The sequence below is a fragment of the Pavona decussata genome, unplaced genomic scaffold (assembly GCF_977016875.1).
Source record: "Pavona decussata unplaced genomic scaffold, jaPavDecu1.1 SCAFFOLD_13, whole genome shotgun sequence".
Taxonomy (NCBI): Eukaryota; Metazoa; Cnidaria; class Anthozoa; order Scleractinia; family Agariciidae; genus Pavona; species Pavona decussata.
Window position 1 is genome coordinate 1,156,141 of NW_028145436.1, and position 20,560 is coordinate 1,176,700.

The following is a 20,560-nucleotide window of genomic DNA, read 5'->3' on the forward strand; positions in this document are numbered from 1 at the left end:
CCTTTTGGTTTTTAAAATTTCATTGCGAGAAACATTGGCGGACGATTTTAACTGGAAGTGTTAAAAAAATGTTTTTACAGAAAGTAAACTGTACTCCATCACTCAAGTCGATGAACGCATCACAACTCACAGTTGAATTTGATAGAGGTGATGGAAGCTGAATGATCGTCTAATGTCTGAACAAAACTGAAGTTATTCTGCACATCAAAAATGTGAATGAGTCGGTCTCTCCCAGCTGAGGCCAGAAGTTTATGACCTGCAAGTTAAAACAAAAGATGAGTAAATGCAAGCTGAGTGGCACTGCTTTCTGGAAGTACAGATCACAAATGTTTACGTTTGGTCTTATGTTTACTCAAGCATGCTGCATTATGGAATCTCTACATTAAAAAGTATATTTGGGCATAAAAAGTAATTCGCACAAGAGCATCAAACACAGTGCAAAACGATGGCCAAGGCAGCCTATTTTTTCTATTACAGTGACTACAGTTTGACAGTTTAATAGCTTTTTCAAACATGATCATGTGACCCCTTCGTTCATTTTTAGATTTATTTGCTTTGCTTTGTTTTTCAAGTTTTTCACTGCAAACCTGAAGTACATGAAGCTTGTAGAAAAATTTAAATTTAATCTACCATGATTTGGCCAACTTTACCCACAACTTACCATTAATTAAGTTTCTTACTGTTCAGCAATACTCCTTCCCCCCCCCCCCCCCCCCCCCACTGAGAGGAGCCTAACTAAGAGTCTACAGATCCTTGATCCTTTAATGTCTGGGATGGTTTTTAGGATGCTAATGGAAACAACAGACTTTATTCTTACCACTTGAATCATTGGGTGAAAATTCCACACACAAGACTTCAGACTCATGAGCTTCAATCTTCGCTGTCTCATCAAAGAACATCAAATCATATACCCTGAAAAAAAAGAAACAGTTATTGCAACAAATTTAATTGTATGATTTTTGAAAACAAACTTAAACTACAAAGATAGGCTGTTTGAAAGCCAGTTAATGCTAAACCAGGATTAAAAGTTAACTCTTGTGTCTGTTTCATCCACCAAAAATTGCTAATTCTAAATGAGAAACTGATTTCAGCCAAAGTCATTTAAAATGTACATGTATGAGGACAAACAACATTTTCAGCAACCATTAAGCCATAGAACAGAATATTTGAAATCTGATCCTGGGTTAGCTTAACTCTGCTTTGAACAACTGTCCCCAGAGCTACATGCACATGGACAACACTGGGGCCAGAAAAAGTGGGTTCATTTTAAGGATAATGTATGGGGTGGGACAAATTAAAGAAAACTGTCCTAATAAGGAGGTGTCCGTATTACAGTGCAACAAACTCAACCAGGGCCAACCAACATTGATCAGCCAATCACAGGTCATGTTTACAACAAAGGAGTCTGGCTTTGGTAGTTTGTAAACCAATCAAAAACGAGAACATTTCTTTACATTTCAAAGTGTAGGGTTTTTTTGGTGGCCCCGGTTGAGTTTGTTGCGCTGTAAGCAGGTGTCGGTAAAGCAGGGTTCCACTACATACAAACCTGACATTTCCAGATCTGTCGCCCGTAGCAAGTGTTTGTCCATCAGGACTGATTCGCAGACATCTTACTCCAGCATTGTGGGAATCACTGTTGGAATCTCGCATGTTCTTTATAGCTGCAAAGAAATCATTGATGTTATAAAGAAATGACAGAGCCACAAAGGGAAAAATGCTACTCTTGACTTCTTGAAACTTGTCAGCAATCATATTTATAACAAAATGATCTCATGAACATAGATGTTAGTAAAGTCAGTGATACACTGGGTGATTTTTAAGGCCGATCACGGGGATCAGCAAAAATTCATCTAGTGTGGATGGTGCTGAGCTCTGATTTTTGCTGATAACTGCAATTGACATTGAAAATTGCTGATATCTAGCATCTGGCGATTAAATCTGCTGTAATTCGCCTCAAGTGCCTGCTTCCATGGGGACTTCCATGTGTGCTTGTCACTTTTAAATTTAATTGTCAACAAATCAGATTGTGCAATCTTATCAAACACTTTTTCAAAATGGCAGATAGGAACAAAGGGGAGTGGAAAATCATCACAATCAGCGTAAAATATTTCCCGGTGTGCCCGCCCTCGAGTGCCGACGAAATTGCTTGCTACCAATTCACTGCAATCAGCATATAAAATCACCCAGTCGAAAAGTCGCACTTGATATTTTTCTGTGGTAAAAAGCCTTAACCATGGTGTATGTGCACAGTCTACCAACCTGGGCTGACATCAGTGTCTTTCAAATTTGCTACTGTATCATCTGTGTATATGATCTTCATCATCTCCTGCCATATAACAAAAGTGTCAATAATCAGAACAACTAATCACTCACATTCATCACATCATCAAGACTTATATATCTAATGACCTTTAGAAGTACAGGTGCGAGAATGATTTTCCCAAGCTAAACTGTTTGCTGAAGTAAAATTAAATGACAATTTCCTTCAACTCACCTTGCTGTAAACATTTCTTTCAAACAAAACACTTGTCCCTGGAAGAGAAAATTGATGTGATGCTTTTAAAAATACAATTAATCAATCGCTATTTTCAGAGAGAGTCATTTATAAATCAATACAATACAGTTGTACAGAAGAAAGTGGCCGTTGTGGAGAGTTGGCCGTTATGGGGAGGTAGGGGTGTAATATGACACCTTTTTTTTTTTGGAAGTACAACATGTTTATTGTGCTAAGTTCATGCTTACTGTAGCCTATAACGGCAATCCAATCTTAAATAATATATACAGATAAAATACACAATAAAACGTAAGACGAAACGAGCAAGGTTTGCAACATTAGCTGTATTATTGTAGACAATTTATGCTTACTGCAGCATATAAAAGGAACACAATCAAAATACGTATATCATTAAAATGGATGCAGAAACATAATGTTCTGAAGACAAATGTCGATTACTGCATCAACTTATAAAAAAAGGTTTTGTTTTTACAAAAAAGAGCTGTACTGGCCGTTGTCGAGAGGTTATTTTGGCAGTTGGGGACGCACTTTAGTGGCCGTTGCCGTTGTAGAGAGGTTTAAACAAGAGCTTATGTATGGACTGTCAGCCGGGACAAAAAAAAAGTGGCCGTTGTAGAGAGGTGGCCGTTGTGGAGAGGTGGCTGTTAGTGGGGGTTTGACTGTATTATTTTGAAAGAGACAACTTTGTCAGAAGAAAAACACAGCTGTTGAATACTGCCTTTACTTGCTACCTGTCTAATTCAAAGTGATCCGCTGGCACATGATGCCTTCGCTTCTTAAGTCTGCATGTTATACAATGAGCCATTAGTTGAATACACTGTATAAATTTCAGATTCATGTGGGATGGATTAATTCTAACCTTCTTCAATGTTCCAGACCCTAATGGTGTCATCAGCTGAACATGTTAGGAATGAACCTGGCGGAAGAGCAGCCTGCCGATTGTCTGACACACTGGGATAAACCTGTTGATGATTATTGCATTTATTAATGTCTATCTGTTCTGTTATCACATTAAAATTGAGGATCACTTGTTACTACACAAAAGAAGAACCGATGCTCAAACATTATTTTTACACATCATTACAAGAAAAATATAAATTAAAATATAAAAGATAAAAGAAAAACAAAAGAGAGAGAAACATGTGGCAAGGATGCCCATACTGAAACCATTGGGGCTTGTACGAGCTACAGGCTCTTCAAAAAAAATTACAACTCTAAATCAGGATTTTAGGCGTAGCTTAGAACATCTGTGCTAAAATAGAGCTTGTAATTACCCAGTAAGAGCAATTTTGATATCAATGCAGAAAATGCACTTAGGATAGTCTTGTGTAAAACCCTTCATGTCTTGTGTTTAAATTGTGTAATTTAATCTAACTAAAGACCTTTTATCTCTGATGATACAAAATGCTTTCTACAGTAACTCATTACAGAACTAGAGATTTTGCTTTACCTCAACTCCCCAGACACACGCGCTGTGATAAAGTGAGGACCATGTTTTTCCGATTCTTTTAATGTCGTTCATATCCCAAGTGTACAAACTGTGATCATTATAAACACAAGTCAACTGCAAAAATAACAACAATAATATTAATAGTAAACCCCAATATTAATGCCTATTGACATGATACTATTAAGACTTTGAATTCAGTCAAGTTCAGTAATAAATTCTTAATCATTTACTAATAGAAAGATTTCCAAATCAAAGTGTAATTTAAATACAGTACTGTGTAAAGTAAGTTGACAGTCCCTCAAAACTCTAACTTTGTGACTCAATCCTCAAAATTCGAAAGCTTTAAGTATCAAGGTTCCAGTCGAGTGTATTAAGCATCAAATCGAGCACATCAGGTTTTGAGACAAGAAAACAAAGAACTTTTTGCTTGATTAGTTTTACACACATCTTATCGCAGGAGAGTTCACAGTTCGGTTTGTTTTTCAATTGCACAGAAACCAACTTTTGTTCATTAACAGTGACAGCTCACTGTGTTTTTGTTTGTGTTGGAGCGATGTGTGCTATTAAACATTCGCGGTGGCTGTCAAAGTCTGTTCGAGGAATGAATTCGCAAGAAAACGGCCAAGTTGGAGTTTTCTCGATTCAGCAATCAGATCTAACTACTAATAATCAACAGAAATTAAATTATGATATTTAATCTAATCATATATTGTTATCTCACCCGATGATTGACAGTGTCAAGTGCCACAGCCACTGTATCAGGATAAGATGCTTTTTCTGGCTTTGACAACGGGTTACTAGAGAACAATTTGTAAACAAGGGTTATTTATGAGCTTCCTATTAACAATTCATCAGAATCAAAGATGTTGCCTATTTAATAAAATTTCAAGGAGCCCACAAGGCCAAAAGTCCAGACATTAGGTGCCCAATATGTGACGTTCATGTTGTGCCAGAGCATTTTCTAGGGTGCCCCAGGCTACCGGGCTCATGTAAGGCAGCCGCCTTGAGTACACCTAACCTTGTAGCCCAACTGAAAAAAAATTGTTGATAAGGCAGGTGATGCCGTAAATGAAAATTTGATTAAAACAAGGCAGTCTATATCTGATATGGAAGGATGAACGAGAGGAAAGAAGGTGTGGCAATGGAAAAGTAGCCAAGCGGGAAATTACTGAGTTCTACAAGCCAGCAATACTTTATGCTCCCTTGTTTGTCTGAGTCAAAGAGCAGCTGGGATTCAGAATTGCATTAATTGTAATACTGAAAGCTCTGTGCACCATGCCTGAAAATATGTACATAAGTTAAAATAAATGTGGGATATATTAAACAGGCTTGTTACCTGAAATCAATGCCTTCTGCTATGTTGACACCTAGAAAATGAGGCTTGGGAAGGGTTACAATGTGCTGTAACTTCAGAGGATTGAATACTCTGGCAAAAAAAAATGAAAACAATTAATAAAAATGGAAAGCAAAGAACAATAACAACAAAAACAAACACATTTTAAAATAAAAACAAGCAACAATTAATTTTTTTTCAAATAGATTAATGTTATTGTGCATTTTAACACTTTAAGCTACTGTTTAAACAATTAATAAAAATGGAAAGCAAAGAACAATAACAACAAAAACAAACACATTTTATAACACAGCTAGTAAATTCGTGCAATCAAATTCAATTGCACGAGCGTGCTTCATATTCCTATTGTGCACGCTGATGACGTCAGCAAACAAATGCCTCGAGAACTCGGTGAGTGATTTTCTCCATTTTGCATTAAAAAACGGGAGAAATCTTCCGCAAAACGTTTAACTACAGATGGCAACAAGGGAACCAGCTGATGAAGAAGCTCTTCCCACTTTTCCTTTCGGATTGGAGTTTTTAACTACCGAAAAAACCTAAAGAAAAGGGAAAAAGAGAACAAGGCCCGTGACATCGTGTCTCGCAAAGCTATTAATTTTCAGGCGCCAATTTCGCTTTCTCAGAGGGAAAAGACACCTTTTCGAAACGAGAAATTCCAGGTTCTATTGTGAATTTGTACTTAAATACTTTTCTTATTGACCGCTTCTTCGTATTCCTAACAGTTTTTTGCGAAATTTTTGAAAACCGTGCACACGGTTCAATGAATTCACTTCAAAATGGACTTGCAGTTCCTTCAAATCACTTGCGCGTTCATCGTCTCGGATTAAAAATTGTACGCCTTTGCTTCTTAGAACAAAGACTTAACTGAATAATTTTTCATTTAGGGAAGTTTCAGTAGTCTGTTTTCATTCTATTTTCATTCATGAGACGTGACAACTACGTAAATCTTGCGTAAACAAACCGACATGTCCTCGCAAGCGGAAAGAATTCTCCCAATCAGCACGTAACGTGAGGATCAAATTTTCGAGTTTGTTTTTTGGAAAATTTTTAATAGGCAACCAGTGTATTTTATTCCATAATTAGAAACTTTAACTACTGTAGACCAAAGGGGTGTTGCCTTTTTTACCCTGTAAGATGTGTATTTTTACCGAACATGGGGTTGTTTATTACCATTTTGCACATTGGCAGAACGCTTGGGAAACCTCTGGCCAACCTGGAACCAACGGGTTTAAAAACTACCTCGTTGAAAACTCAAGAAGCTAGAGTTGCTCTCGGCTACGCCTCGAGCAACTCTTACGCATCTTTCGTGCTCTCCAAACTTCCCGCGTGCTTCATATCTCGATGAAGCACGCTGACGCATGAATCAATTGTTAATTAAAATAAAAACAAGCAACAATTAATTTTTTTTTCAAATACATGTAGATTAATGTTATTGTGCATTTTAACACTTTAAGCTACTGTTAGGAGTAGTGACCAGCACATAATTTCTTCTTACAAACATTGAGGTCATGAGAATAAAGAAAATAATCACTCAAATGTCTTGATGTTTAAGCAAATTCTCCCAATATTCATACCATAAGAAATATGTGGAGAACAACGAGGAAAAGGTACAAGTTGATAATACATGTACACTTTACCTAATAATTCCATCAGCACATCCACATACTATGTAATGTTCACTAACTGCTAAGGCATGAGCTTTGGAGGTCTGTTAAAAACAAATTTTAAATAAATATAAATATGCAGTACAATGCAACAAAGAGCAGAAAGTTAATACATACTGTACATGTATCAAAAAGCATTAATTTTTTTGATTGCTGTGTAGGGTGGGATTATAAAATGCTTTATTTGGTTAATTTAAATCAATTTTGTGTACTAGATACAAAGTAATCTACAATAATAATTATGTTGGGTGGGGAGGGGGGGGTGGGAACTTAAAGGGTGGGAACCTGGGATGATCAGGACAATGAAGGAGGGAGTACTATTAATTTTCAGTTTTAAACCATTGAATATGTAATAAGTACATACAAAATAAATGAAATAAAAATCAAAAATCAAACTGTTGTAGTTTCTCTTAAACTTTTAAAAGAATAATATTAATAATAACATGAAATGACTGAAACAGAACTCTTGCAGAATTAAATTAATATTAACATATGAAATATATTTGAACTGTGGGTGAAAGATTAATTAGAAGAAAGATCCTTGCAATTATTTCAAAACTTAAGCAGTTGCAAAAAGAAAGCCTGAAAAAAAATTTAGGCTTGAACGGGATTCGAACCCATGACCTCTGCGATGCCGGTGCAGTGCTCTACCAACTGAGCTATCAAGCCAACTGGGAGCTGGTCATATTGTCAGGCCATCTGATAGGGTGCGATAAAAAATCTGAAATTGTGCGACATTTTTAGGGTAGATTGTGCGATAAGAAAGGACTATTATGCGGTAAATTATGCGGTAAATTATGCAAATTATGCGATTTTTCCCTCAACTATTTTAAGCTTGTTTTCCCAGGATTCTGAGAAAGCAAACCACTTTTATACTGCTCTAGCGACGATTTTTTCTAAAGGGACAAAAAATAAGCAATTATGAGTGGGATATAAAAATTTAATTATGACACATACAGTACCGTGCAAATGTAAGTTGACAGTCCCTTGAAACTCGAACTTCGTGACTAGATCCTCAAAACTCGCAAGGTTCGAGTATCCAGGCGTGAGTCGAGTGCATCAACTTTCAAGGCAGGGAAACAAAGAACTTTTTGCGTGATATGTTTTTCAAACGTCTCATCCGATGCCACAGTTGGGTTCCTTTCTACAGGAACCAACTCTGCGACACAGCCAACTGTGTTTGCATTTTTGTTGGAGCGATGTGCGCACGTGTGTGCACGTGTATGATCGAGATGGAAAGAGTTCGCTCTTTAAGCATTTTCTCGGTTCCTTGCCGATTACAACCAAAAGTATTGAGCGTTTTTTATCAAGAAAATGCTGTTTTTGAAGTTTTGATTCGAAAGATTAAGCTAATATCAAGCATAATTTTGTGCATGCAGCATACTGGTTTAGCGGGGCTAAAAGCGATCACGCGTGTTTCCATTCTCAGCTTGTGAAACAGCGGCCGAAAAAGCCGCAACCTTTTAGTTTCGCTTCCTTCACTGTTAATGTCACTGTTCCGGTTAAGATTCATGCTATGTGTAACTCTACTCAAACATAGAATTAACTAAAGTAAAGACAACAAACATATTGGCGTAAATAAGGGGGAACACCGCTCAGCGATTGCGTGACAGGCGACTTCTATTAAATTGCGTGACCATTTTAAGGCCTCACTTCCCTGGCACTTCCAGCTGCACCTAGGCCAACAACAACAAAACACAACAACGCGCTGCAACAGCAGCACAGCTAGGCCAGCAGCGCCACTCCGAGAAGAGTATTGGCAGGTCCCAAAACTAGAGTAACTGAAAAGACCTATCGTGCCTCACCTATCTCACCAGCGCTGCTGGGTCGGACTGGAATATTGGCAGGTCAATACAATTAAAACACGGCAAAAAATACTAGAGAACTTAGCTTGGGGAAGTCGCTACGCAGACTTAACCGAAACGCAACCAACGATTGGTGACCCCAGTTTATTGATAACATGGCCTCCAAAGGGAGGGAGGGAGGGAAAAAATTTTACACAGCTTAACAGCGAGCAAACAATTGCCTAAGAAATGTGAGTTAAAACCTTTTACACAGCGTTTTATACCTAGACAGTGTTCCATGCCTGAGCCAATTGCCAGGCTTGTACCATTTACATGCTAGACCTTACATCATAATAATAGAGACATGAATGGGGTATACAGAAGATTTAACCAGTTAGAAAGGCCGAAATAACTAGTATCCAGACAGAATTGCAACATACTAAGATAGAATTATAGATAAATGCCTAGACAATAAATACAATGGTACCTTACAGTACCAAGTACTGAGTTTTAAGTAAAATACCAGCAATGCCCCACAGGGCAAAAGGCGTCACGTGCCATTAACTGTGTTTTACAATTTTGTTGTAATCTTAATGTCACTGTTCCGGTTAAGATTCATGCTATGTGTAACTCTACTCAAACATAGAATTAACTAAAGTAAAGACAACAAACATATTGGCGTAAATAAGGGGGAACACCGCTCAGCGATTGCGTGACAGGCGACTTCTATTAAATTGCGTGACCATTTTAAGGCCTCACTTCCCTGGCACTTCCAGCTGCACCTAGGCCAACAACAACAAAACACAACAACGCGCTGCAACAGCAGCACAGCTAGGCCAGCAGCGCCACTCCGAGAAGAGTATTGGCAGGTCCCAAAACTAGAGTAACTGAAAAGACCTATCGTGCCTCACCTATCTCACCAGCGCTGCTGGGTCGGACTGGAATATTGGCAGGTCAATACAATTAAAACACGGCAAAAAATACTAGAGAACTTAGCTTGGGGAAGTCGCTACGCAGACTTAACCGCCACAGATACACGCGGAGCGGGTATCCCCCCAAGCAAAAGAAAAAGATTAAATAAACGACCCACTTCATGGAGAGGAACTGGCCATTCGAGGGGCCGCAGAAAGCAGAACTTGTGTGGGTGTTCTTATATACAACTGATAACAGTCTGAAGACCATCTACCCATAACTTTTATCAACCAGTCTGGCAAGCCGGCAGCGGCCGCTGAAGAGGCGGCACCTATGCGAAAACTATGACCCTTAAGGCTGTGGAAGGGTAACCCAGCATGACGTGCGGCGTCACGCAGAAGGGAAGTAACGGTGGCTCTGGTAAGGAGGCGGCCGGACCGAAAAGTAAAAAGTGGGCCTGGAGGGGGAGCCACTAACTGAAAATAACGCTGCATGGCAGTGACGGCACATAGCAATGAGTCCGCCCTAGCAATAATAAGAGACTGACCTGTGCGAAAGGGGTCGGTCTTAGAAGACCGAAGAGTAACGACCATGTGCTGCGGGCTAGCCAGACTAGGGACAAATGACACACATTCGGTTCCTAAATCAAAGCGGGAGCAATACTTGTGAACCCCTTGATATGTGAATTCGCTACAGCGGAGAAAGCCAAAAAATGCGAGTGTGAAAGCAGCCCACACCATGGAGAAGTCATAACTACCCAACCAGGAGCGGAGAAAGGGACGTATAGCAAGGAGAACCCCGGGGGTAACTGGTTGACGCAAAACCCGGTGTTGCCCTTGGTAACGAAGGATACCCCTAAGTACTTTCTTAAGAAGTAGTTTACCCGCCAAGGGATCGCTGTGCCCACATGATATGTGGAGGTTACGCACAGCAGCGAGATAAAGTCTAATGGTACTATGGCGGACTGACCGTGCTAAGTAGGAGGCAAAGTAAATGAGGGTGCCCTCGGAAGCCGGGAGAATGTCCCCACTATCATGAACGAGACGATGCATTAGGCAGAAGCGAATAAAACGTCTCTCGCCAGAACCATAAGTGCGATTCGTTCTCCAGGCTAGGCCCCAGTTGGCGTACCGTAAGACTTCATCCTTTAAAGGGTCATTAAGGAAGGCGGGATGGTGCAAGGGTCCCGATCAGCCGTGGGGGCGGCTGTCCTGAAACGCGCCTCCTGAAATCGGGACAGAGCGTCAGCGATGTCGTTAGATACCCCAGGAACGTGGCGTGCCCTCACAAAAAAGTTGTGTTTCATGGAAGTAAGGGTAAGGAATCTGAGAAGGTCCATAATGCGAGGGGCTTTTGAATGACCCGAGTTGATGATAGCAACCACCGACTCATTGTCGCACCAGAATTGTAGGCGTTTCCCGGCAAAATGGGGGTACCAAATAGCACAAGCTACAACAATGGGGAAAAGTTCCTGCCACTCAATGCTAATCCCTTTGTCTTTGCAAAGCGCCATGTGTGGGGGCCACCTTCCCTGGAACCATTTCCCATTAAAGTACCCCCCGAACCCAATGGTACTAGCAGCGTCGGTGAACAGTTCCATATGGGGGGAAGGGGTAATGGAGGAGTTTAGAAAAAAGGAGCGACCATTCCACCCAGTAAGGAAAGTTTCCCACATAGAAAGATCCTTGAAAAATTCCTTGGTAAGGCGGATATGATGGAAACGATTACGAACGCCTCTAGAAAGATTAACAATACGCTGTAAAAAGGTACGACCCGGGACAACCACTTTACAGGCAAACTGCAGAGTCCCTATGAGAGACTGCAAGTCTACCAGGCGAACTGAACGCCGACCCTTGAAGGAGGCAAGGAGAGCCCTAAGACGGGTAAGTTTGTCCTCAGGGAGACGGGCTTCCATCAGGGTGGAGTCTAAGACAATACCCATAAATTCTAGAACCTGGGAGGGGCCCAAGGTCTTAGCCGCAACCACTGGGGCACGCAGGGACATGAAAACTCTTAAGAGAGTGCTAAAGGAAATTAAGCAATCTAGACGGGAACGTTCAGCAATAAAAAAGTCATCAAGGATGTGTAGGATATTGCGGAGACCGTAGTTATGGTGGAGAACCCATTCCAATGCATCAGAGAGCTGGTTAAATATATAGGGGGCAGAACGGAGCCCAAAAGGGAGGTACAGGTCAACAAAATACTGAGCCTTCCAATATATCCCCAAGAGATGCCAGTCGTCAGGGTGAATGGGGATGAGACGAAAGGCAGATTTCAGGTCAGTTTTGGCCATGAAGGACCCCGGGCCCAAAGACTTAAGGATGTGAATAGCATCGTCCACCCGAACATATTGAAGGGAGTATGGGTCTTTGGGAATGAAATCATTGACGCTAGCCCCTTCAGGGTATGATAGATGGTAAATGGTACGCCACTCGGAGGTGTGCTTTTTAGGAACCACACCAATAGGGTGACATTGCAAAAGGGGGAGAGGAGGCGAAGAAAAAGGACCCGCTACCCTCCCCAACTTAACCTCCTTGTCGATATTATGAGAGACTACGTCGGGGTGTTGAGAGGCAGAGATAAGATTGCGAGAAACCCTGGGGAGGTGTGGGCCGGTATAACCGATATGTGCGCCAAATCTAAGTGAATTAAGTAAACTATTAACAAAGTTACGATTAGGATGGCTGCGAAGTTCATGCTCCAAGACATCGACATCAATAGGAGAGGACACCAAAGGTTGCTGGGAACGGGACTGCTGGAGTACTTTATTTCTTGCCAGGGTGGCTGGCGACCTGGGACCTGGAAGCATCCTCTGAGCGACCGGTGCGGCATCGTGTGACAGGGTGGGCTGGAGAGCGGCAGCGGCTGCACACGTGGGGGAACTGGCAGGCAACACGGGAACATCCACTGGGCTTGTTAAAGTTGAAACAGTGCGCGTGCGAGGAACTGGTGCCTCTCGGTGAGCGACGGGCAGGGTCAGCAATGGGGCAATCACCTTGGCCATGGTAGGGGCTGGAACACAGGAAGCAATGAGGTTTAGCCTGACCCGAAAAGGTGACGGTCCACAACTCCAAATCAACTAGACCCCAATTGAGAGAAAGATCCTGGGCGGCGCGGCGACGAAATTGCTCATCGTAGTAACGCCAGGTGAGCCCTCTAAATTTGGCCTCTGCGCGGCTGATGATCTGGAGGTATTTGATCAGTTCAGCAGCTCTCCCAGGGTAAGCATTAACCACCACCAACATAAACGTAGTGAAGGCGTCAACCCACTTGTGAAAAGAGTCAATCACGGGCTTCTTTTTACGAACCATGGTGATAGGGGTGCCCGCGGAGCCTGGGGACGAATCCTCTAAGCGAAACTGAAGGGTTGGGGCCTGGGGGTGAGTTAACGAGTCTGGTAACAGTAAAGCAAAATCAACGTACTCACCCCGCAGGATTTTCTCCTCCAAAGAGCGGTCCAAAGGCCGTTGAAGACCAAGAGGCGAAGCCATGCCTGTGTTGCGAATCGGAGGTGACGTATAATGGGGCACGTTCGCATTTTCCTGCTGGATGCGAGCGTTCTGCACAGCCGCTTGCACCGTTTGTTGCAACACGCGTAACTGGCCATCGCTAAAGGGCGCATCAGCTGGAGATGGCGCTGAACTGACCGCCGGGGGAAGAGCTGAGCTATCCTGGAGGCTCAAAAGGTCGTCCAAAGAAGGAGAATCATCTTCCATCGACGAAGAATTGCCATCTGAATCGCTGGCGTGCTCGCTGTTTTGATCCGAAGGCTGAACCGACGCGGAAGCAGCGTTAGGTTTGTCCTTGCGACGGGAAGATCTCCCGGGACGAACGGGCATGGCACAGCCGGCACGAGTGGCTTGGCTTTTGAGAGCCGATTTAAGGCGGGTTATTAGCTGCTGGCGAGACCCACGTACGGAGAGATTAAGCGCTTGGAGACGCAAGCGAAGCACCTCGCTGGACAGTGAGGACAACTGGTTGACGGCAGCGGAACGTTTCGAAGCACGAGGACGAGCCATTAGAAGAAAACGAGTGAACAAAAATTTTACACAGCTTAACAGCGAGCAAACAATTGCCTAAGAAATGTGAGTTAAAACCTTTTACACAGCGTTTTATACCTAGACAGTGTTCCATGCCTGAGCCAATTGCCAGGCTTGTACCATTTACATGCTAGACCTTACATCATAATAATAGAGACATGAATGGGGTATACAGAAGATTTAACCAGTTAGAAAGGCCGAAATAACTAGTATCCAGACAGAATTGCAACATACTAAGATAGAATTATAGATAAATGCCTAGACAATAAATACAATGGTACCTTACAGTACCAAGTACTGAGTTTTAAGTAAAATACAAGCAATGCCCCACAGGGCAAAAGGCGTCACGTGCCATTAACTGTGTTTTACAATTTTGTTGTAAAACTCTCTTAAAACTAGGTTTAGTGAACAAGTAATCCAGTCATCTGTCAGAGGAAGACACTGTTACAATCCGAAATTGAAGAAAACATGACATTGCCTTTTGAGATGATCTCGATAACAATTATGCAAATTTGTAACACTACGCCGAAGATGTAAACATTCGCGGCAGCTTTCAAAGTCTGCCAAAAAAAAAAGCGAACGGCCACGTTGAAGTTTCCTCGGTTCCTTGCCGAATTCCACCGAGGTATTATGCACCACCTTGGCTCAACGTTTTTTGTTTCTTCTGCAGAAGGATCATATGTGATGGATTTGTATCAGCAATCCTGATAGGCTAACTCAAACTGAAGAATCGTTTGCGTTGCACCAATAGGCAATTCTTTAAGAACGAAAAAACTAGCACCAGGCCCCGAAACTGCCAAAAACGAAAATGACGCCTTGAACTTCGATTGTTTGTGAAATCGATGGTTTCAGAACGTTTCTTGGGCTTCTTCGAAATTTAATCGTCTCGTGCGATTTTTTGTGAATTGCGCGATTTTTTATGAATTGTGCGATTGGATGCGATTTGAGGTCAATTGTGCGAAATCGCACCATCGCATAATATCAGATGGCCTGTATTGTGAGTTCATATATTGTGAGTTCATGATAATATACCATAATATACTATATATACATGTTGTGTTTTGAATTTCTTTCTTTTTTACTGTAATATTACCATAATTCTTTAGCCAAAGGTAATAAATAAAGGTATTATTATACCAGTGAAGGATGAATAAGTTAAATTAATATGAATATATATGAAAGACAGACAGTACTGTTGTTCAATCCATCATGGTAAGTACCTTGAGCTCCACCCAGGTGTCCAACACTCTCTTGCTGTTAATAGAACACAATAAACCTGAACTTGACACACAGTACGTTATGTCAGAGTTAAGTCCTCGCCCACAGGCCACATCATAAAACGTGTTGTTCCTTTGCTCTCCTAAAAGAGCAGCTCGGCCATTGATAACTAACGTCTTTGATACCTATGTAGGAAAAGGATAGGAAAATTAAGAGAGCAGTCATTTTGATGATATTGTCAATCATTTTAATAGAATGAAGTACTTAACATTTTACTGTAATTGCAGTTCATATATTTGCCCAAAACTCATTAATAATTCATGAAGTGGAATTCATCAAAGGCAGTTGCTTTGAACATCACTACAAAAAGAAAGGCTAAGTACAAAGCTTTTCACGAGAAAATAAGTTTTTTTGCATGTGACTGAAAAATAATTTTCATAAATAAATACTATGCATGAAACCTCACTTTCATAGTGAGGTTCAAAACAACCTGGAAATGGTCTATTCACCACTGTACATGTAAAGGAGGTTTGGAAATGTGACCTATGTGACCTTAATTATCATATAATTTGGTGAGCTTTTGATTTGAATTTGTCAAGAAGAGTTATAAATGGTTTGAAAAGTAACAGATCAAACACGAGGAAGAGTGTTTCCTCTGATTTCCAAACATCGAGAAGTGGGTTGGAAAAACGAGGCGCAGCCGAGTTTTTTTTAACCAACTTCGAGGTGTTTGGAAATAGGAGGAAACACTCTTTCGAGTTTTTGACATAGCTTCTCAAACTATTGATAATTCTTGGAGAAATTCAAAGCAAAAGTTCACAAAATTTTATGATAATTAAGATCACACTTCCAAACCTCCTTCACGGTAGTGATTTCCTTTGTTTTCTGTTCATGAATTATTAATGAGTTTGAGAAGATTACAAGAAACACTCAAAAGAGTGATACGACTTCCAAACACCTCTCCTGTACCTCATTTTTTCAACCCACTTCTTGGTGTTTGGAAATCAGATAAAACACTCTTTCTTAAGTTTGATATATTAAGTCTCACTAACCTTCGATTTGTTGGACTCAGTGTCAAAATACCAAAATTTAACATGACGAATTCCAACCGTGACAAAGTAACTTCCATTCTCGGAGAATGACAGAGCTGATACCTACAGTGAAATAACAAAGTATTCTTGATTATCTACGACATTGTTTACTCACTTAATAAATACCCTATTTTTTTGAGGGGGCTGGGGAGCAAATGCTACGAGAGTCACAAGGCAGTTTAACAAAGTTAAAAATGAAAAACCAGAGTGTGAATTTTCAAACAATGTACTTGATTGTTATACGTCTGGTCCAACTGAAATACATTAATGCCGTCATATAGTGATCTCTCCTTTCAATTCAAAAGATGAGTGTTCAGCAGTCAGTCTGTGATTGTGTTACTAGGTTGATGGCGTCTCTTGTGCGAGGCTCTAGACCAATCTTGGATTTGCATGCACAGCAACATATGATGCACATGTGTTCAAGAGTAGATGGAGGCTGAGAGGTGTTAACGTTTCGTCGAGCACGTCATATAGTCACAAGTAAATACAGTGTAGACACCCATTGCATCCAGTTTGAAACAGTTCGTGAATTTCTTCTAAACAATTAATTAATCAAAAGCTTGTGTAAAGACACCATGTCATTTCACTTACTTTTGAAGAAACTTTATTACTTGCAACCTTTGTACTAGTCTGAAGAAAAAAATAACAATAATGACTAAGCTTAAGTTAGAGATGTAAACTATGCTGATAATTAACCGTTTATTCCACTATATGAGATGACAGCCAACAAGGCATGTAGTACCAGGTTGGCTACATAATCATCCCATATTGAACAAGCACAAAAGAAATAATTGTTGTTATTAAATACAACTAGGAAATGTGGCTAGATTTTGCTGGTTGTATATAATAGCTGATATCCTATTGCCGCTAAGCCAATCAATACTCTGGAACTGCATTATCCATCAATCCAGTTTTTAATAATACAGTACGTACTATTACACTGCAAAAGTCTCAGAGCTGACGCTTATTGCCTGCCACTCCTGTTCCCATACGAGGTATTACCTCAAAAACTCTATGCAGTGGTTGATTAATGTTAAAAAATAATAAAAAATTAAAATATTAAACATAAAATGATGATGAACACAAAACATGAAAACAGAACTGGATGCTTGCCAAGTGCTGTGTGGCGAGTTCACAGGTGTTGCATGAAGTGGTGTTAGATGTTTACGTAACTTAATAACACCATACAAACCTTCCAGTTCCAGATGTTCACAATCATATCATGCTGAAAACCAACAGATGCTACATACTTCAGGTTTGGAGAAAATGCCTGAAAGAAACACAGGGATAACTCAGGTTTATACAATGGAAGCTTAATACCAATTTCCTCATTTGGTGGGGGTGGGGCGAATATTCTCTTTTAGTATATATCACACAAGTGAATAGTGTTTTTCGTGTGCGCTGATTGGCTAGCTCTGACAGGGCAAAAAACTTTTTTTTTATTCCACTTGTCCATTGGACGAGTAACATTCAGATTCTGGTTGTCCGAAAGTTAAATTTACTAGTCCGAAATAATTATTAAAGTGAATAACAAAATGTCATAAAGAAACGTAGAAATTGTATAATCTGGTTTGTACCAAATCTCGAGTATTTCTTTTAACAGTTATTTCAATTTATGTTGTTCTTTGCACTTTTTAATACACCATTTTAAACAGACACATCGGGGATCACTCACGTTCTTTATACACGACTTGAGAAAATGCATGACATCTATGAGACATTAAAACTGCGATCTAAGATGACTCCCTTGAATCCTTTTCGGCTTTTTCACTGTAGCGGCGCCTGCTCTGGTTTTTCTTTGCTTTTAGCTCGTTGAAAACCAAAGTAATGAGAATGGCTCTTCTCGTGACTCACAAGAGAATCACGGTGAAAATCAGTAGCAGATGATCCATTGATGCCGACATAAAGCCGGCTCGCCTTATTGGCTACAGTTGGATACCTGCGGCACACAATGCAGAACATTTCATTCTTCTCCACGTCAATTTTAACCCAGGGAAATTCTTTTTTCCATGTTGGTTGGAATTTTCGAATTCGGCTTTCTTCATATTTTTTCACAGGTTTTATTACTTCTTTAATAATCACAAAACTTGCCACAACGGTAATTGCATCGTTCACCTTGTCTCAAACGAGGTCGTCATTTCCATATATGGTATGTGGATCCCAGTCTTCATCGAAACAACAGAACCAGGTATTCTCGGAAAACAGAAGCGAAAACGAGAAAGTTGCCGTGAAAAGAAACCAAACTTCGCGAAACTCAGGCTAGTTTACAATGTCCAAAATGCTTGGGAACTCAGACCTCAGTAGAAAAGAACATCTTTTTTTAGGCAAACTCTACTCATCCCGTAGGACAAGTGCTTTTGGAAATCCACTCGTCCGAGATACGAGAGTACTCGTCTCGGACGGGCGGACGAGTGGAAGTTTTTTGCCCTGTCGGAGGTGATTAGCCAAGTACTATTCACCTGTGCAGCCGAATAGAAACAGAATGACTTCCCTTTTCGTTTCAGTTTCCTTAGGGAAAAAAGTAATTTTTTTGGTCTGCTAGTTATTCAGCTTGTGTGGTATATACTAAAGCAAAAAATTATTATTTACCTCAGTGTCGGTGAAAGTGGTGGATATTTACCTTGCCACATCCACCACTATTCACCTCCACTTCTGTGAATAATTGTTAAATATAGGCTATATAGGTGAGTGTAGCACCAAAGCTTATGGTTTTTGAGCCATTTTTGTCTAAAATAGGGTATAGACTTAAACTTTTGATTTCATGGGTATGGATTGATAGACTGTAAAGAGTATATGTTGTAGGTTAAATTGAATCCAGGTTAAAATGATTTCAACCTAGGTTGATTTGTATTTTCCTTTGTTAAGGTTGGGTAATTTAAATCTGAAACAAAGGAAAATACAAATCAACCTAGGTTGAAATCATTTTAACCTGGGATTCATTTTAACCTACAACATATACACAAGTCTCGTAGTACCTCCAAGTTTACAGCCACAGGCAATAAAATGTTCAATATACAAGCCAATTTCTTGATGACAGAGGTGCTCGTTTCGGGAAATAATTTATGGTCTTCTATAGTTAAATTTGCAGCTCACTATTCTCAACTTTTCCCTCTTCAAATAGTTTTGTTTGTTTGTTTGTTTTTTTGCGACACTTGAGTTTCTCAGGTACATACATGAGTAAGAGTTTTAACCGCAGCCAGATACATTTGCTATTCAAGCTTACCACACATGCAACACCGAACTTGTGGCCCTTTGTCATTTCTGCTATCTGTGGATGAGATGGATCCTCCATGTCCCAGACTCGCACACATGGCATGTGGCCACTCTGAAAATTGGACAGTCAAAAAATTAAAAAAATTGAAAAATCTGTAGAATTTTTGCGTCTTCTACATATAAGCACCTTCATCATCAGTGGGTTGAGAAGATGAAATATATACTTTTTTAAATGCTGCTGCGATATTATATAACAGCAAAAACAAACGATAAGATCCGACGTTTCGGAGTGATCTTGACTCCATTTTCTAGGGAACTATGTCACAGATCATGCAAATTACATCATTTATTTAGCGATCTTGGCTGCAATATTGTTGCTTTTATTTTGTCCCTCGTTACATAATTCAAAGGTCAGAGCTTGATGCAAAAATTGTGGCTGATGGTCAGCTTTGAGCAGAAATGAGATTTGTTTTTGTTCTTCATGCTTGCTTGGTTGACTATAATATTTATTATGTATTTGTTGGTTTCTCTGAGCAAAGGAGAGTACATACATGTATGTAGACCATACAGTGTGACTTGTAGCATTCTACAGAGCTCTTGGGACCATTAATTCACTTCTGTTCATGTATTCTCTATTGTTGTTTACTTGATGAATCTCATTAATTTTGCACATAAAGATCAACATTTGTGAAATAAGCTCTCAATAAAAAGTAACATCAATGTTTAGCATCTTACTTCTCCTGTTGCCAAATATTTCCCATCTCCAGAAAATGCAACTGATGTAATTGTTTTCCTGTAAGAATGAACAAAATATTTTTCATCTTAAAACTGGTTGCTTTCTTAGCAATTATCAGTAAAATATATTAAGCTATAGAAAAGAATTTTGCGATCTAATTTTCTCTTACTGAGTTCGTTGAAGTATTTCAGTCAAATACAATTACAGAGGACTAGCATTTTCTAATATAAGTTAAAAAGACACTTGAAAAGTTTTATCCCTGCATCATGTTCTTTCTTTAAATTTCCTTACCTGGAAGTATTGAGAACAAAACTCTGCTTGTTTTTTCTTGGATTGAACAAAACCACCACACACCTGTAAAACAAACAGGTGAGAGAATTAAATGATAAAATTCTGGGAGTATTCAATTTGCCTTTATGTTATGTTTCTTTTAATAATTGTGTATGGGCAGTGTTAATCGGAGTTAACAGATTTAAGACTTGCAGTGTTGTCTCCAAACTTTTCTATTTATTATCATTTGCAAATATGATAAGGCGAACACATCCTCATTTACATGTAGTGTGGCCAAGAATAGCCTCTGGTA

General features: G+C 40.0%; 2 protein-coding genes across 7 annotated transcripts in view; both read right to left on the reverse strand.

Annotated features, from left to right (window-relative positions):
• LOC146487780 (uncharacterized) overlaps nt 1-20,560 on the reverse strand; it is a 48,979-nt gene that overhangs the window by 24,201 nt on the left and 4,218 nt on the right. For all 6 annotated transcript variants that reach the window (XM_085126945.1, XM_085126952.1, XM_085126923.1 and 3 more), the window contains exons 3-19: nt 20,269-20,331; nt 19,977-20,034; nt 19,252-19,353; nt 17,221-17,298; nt 16,620-16,658; nt 15,990-16,091; nt 14,940-15,122; nt 6,957-7,027; nt 5,302-5,391; nt 4,687-4,762; nt 3,966-4,079; nt 3,375-3,477; nt 2,495-2,532; nt 2,260-2,326; nt 1,547-1,661; nt 818-912; nt 131-256 (exon numbers count right to left, since the gene is read on the reverse strand). In XM_085126945.1, the coding sequence (XP_084983071.1) occupies nt 131-256; nt 818-912; nt 1,547-1,661; nt 2,260-2,326; nt 2,495-2,532; nt 3,375-3,477; nt 3,966-4,079; nt 4,687-4,762; nt 5,302-5,391; nt 6,957-7,027; nt 14,940-15,122; nt 15,990-16,091; nt 16,620-16,658; nt 17,221-17,298; nt 19,252-19,353; nt 19,977-20,034; nt 20,269-20,331 (1,520 nt within the window). The remainder of the gene's footprint in view (nt 1-130; nt 257-817; nt 913-1,546; nt 1,662-2,259; nt 2,327-2,494; nt 2,533-3,374; nt 3,478-3,965; nt 4,080-4,686; nt 4,763-5,301; nt 5,392-6,956; nt 7,028-14,939; nt 15,123-15,989; nt 16,092-16,619; nt 16,659-17,220; nt 17,299-19,251; nt 19,354-19,976; nt 20,035-20,268; nt 20,332-20,560) is intronic.
• On the reverse strand, nt 12,445-14,010 carry LOC146487782 (uncharacterized). Its single transcript, XM_085125962.1, has one exon. The coding sequence runs from the start codon at nt 13,696-13,698 to the stop codon at nt 12,445-12,447; it is 1,254 nt and encodes a 417-aa protein (XP_084982088.1). The 5' UTR covers nt 13,699-14,010.

What these genes read in the sequence shown, in the direction of transcription:
- LOC146487782 (XM_085125962.1), bottom strand. Translation starts at nt 13,698, where the DNA reads ATGGCTCGTCCTCGTGCTTCGAAACGTTCCGCTGCCGTCAACCAGTTG.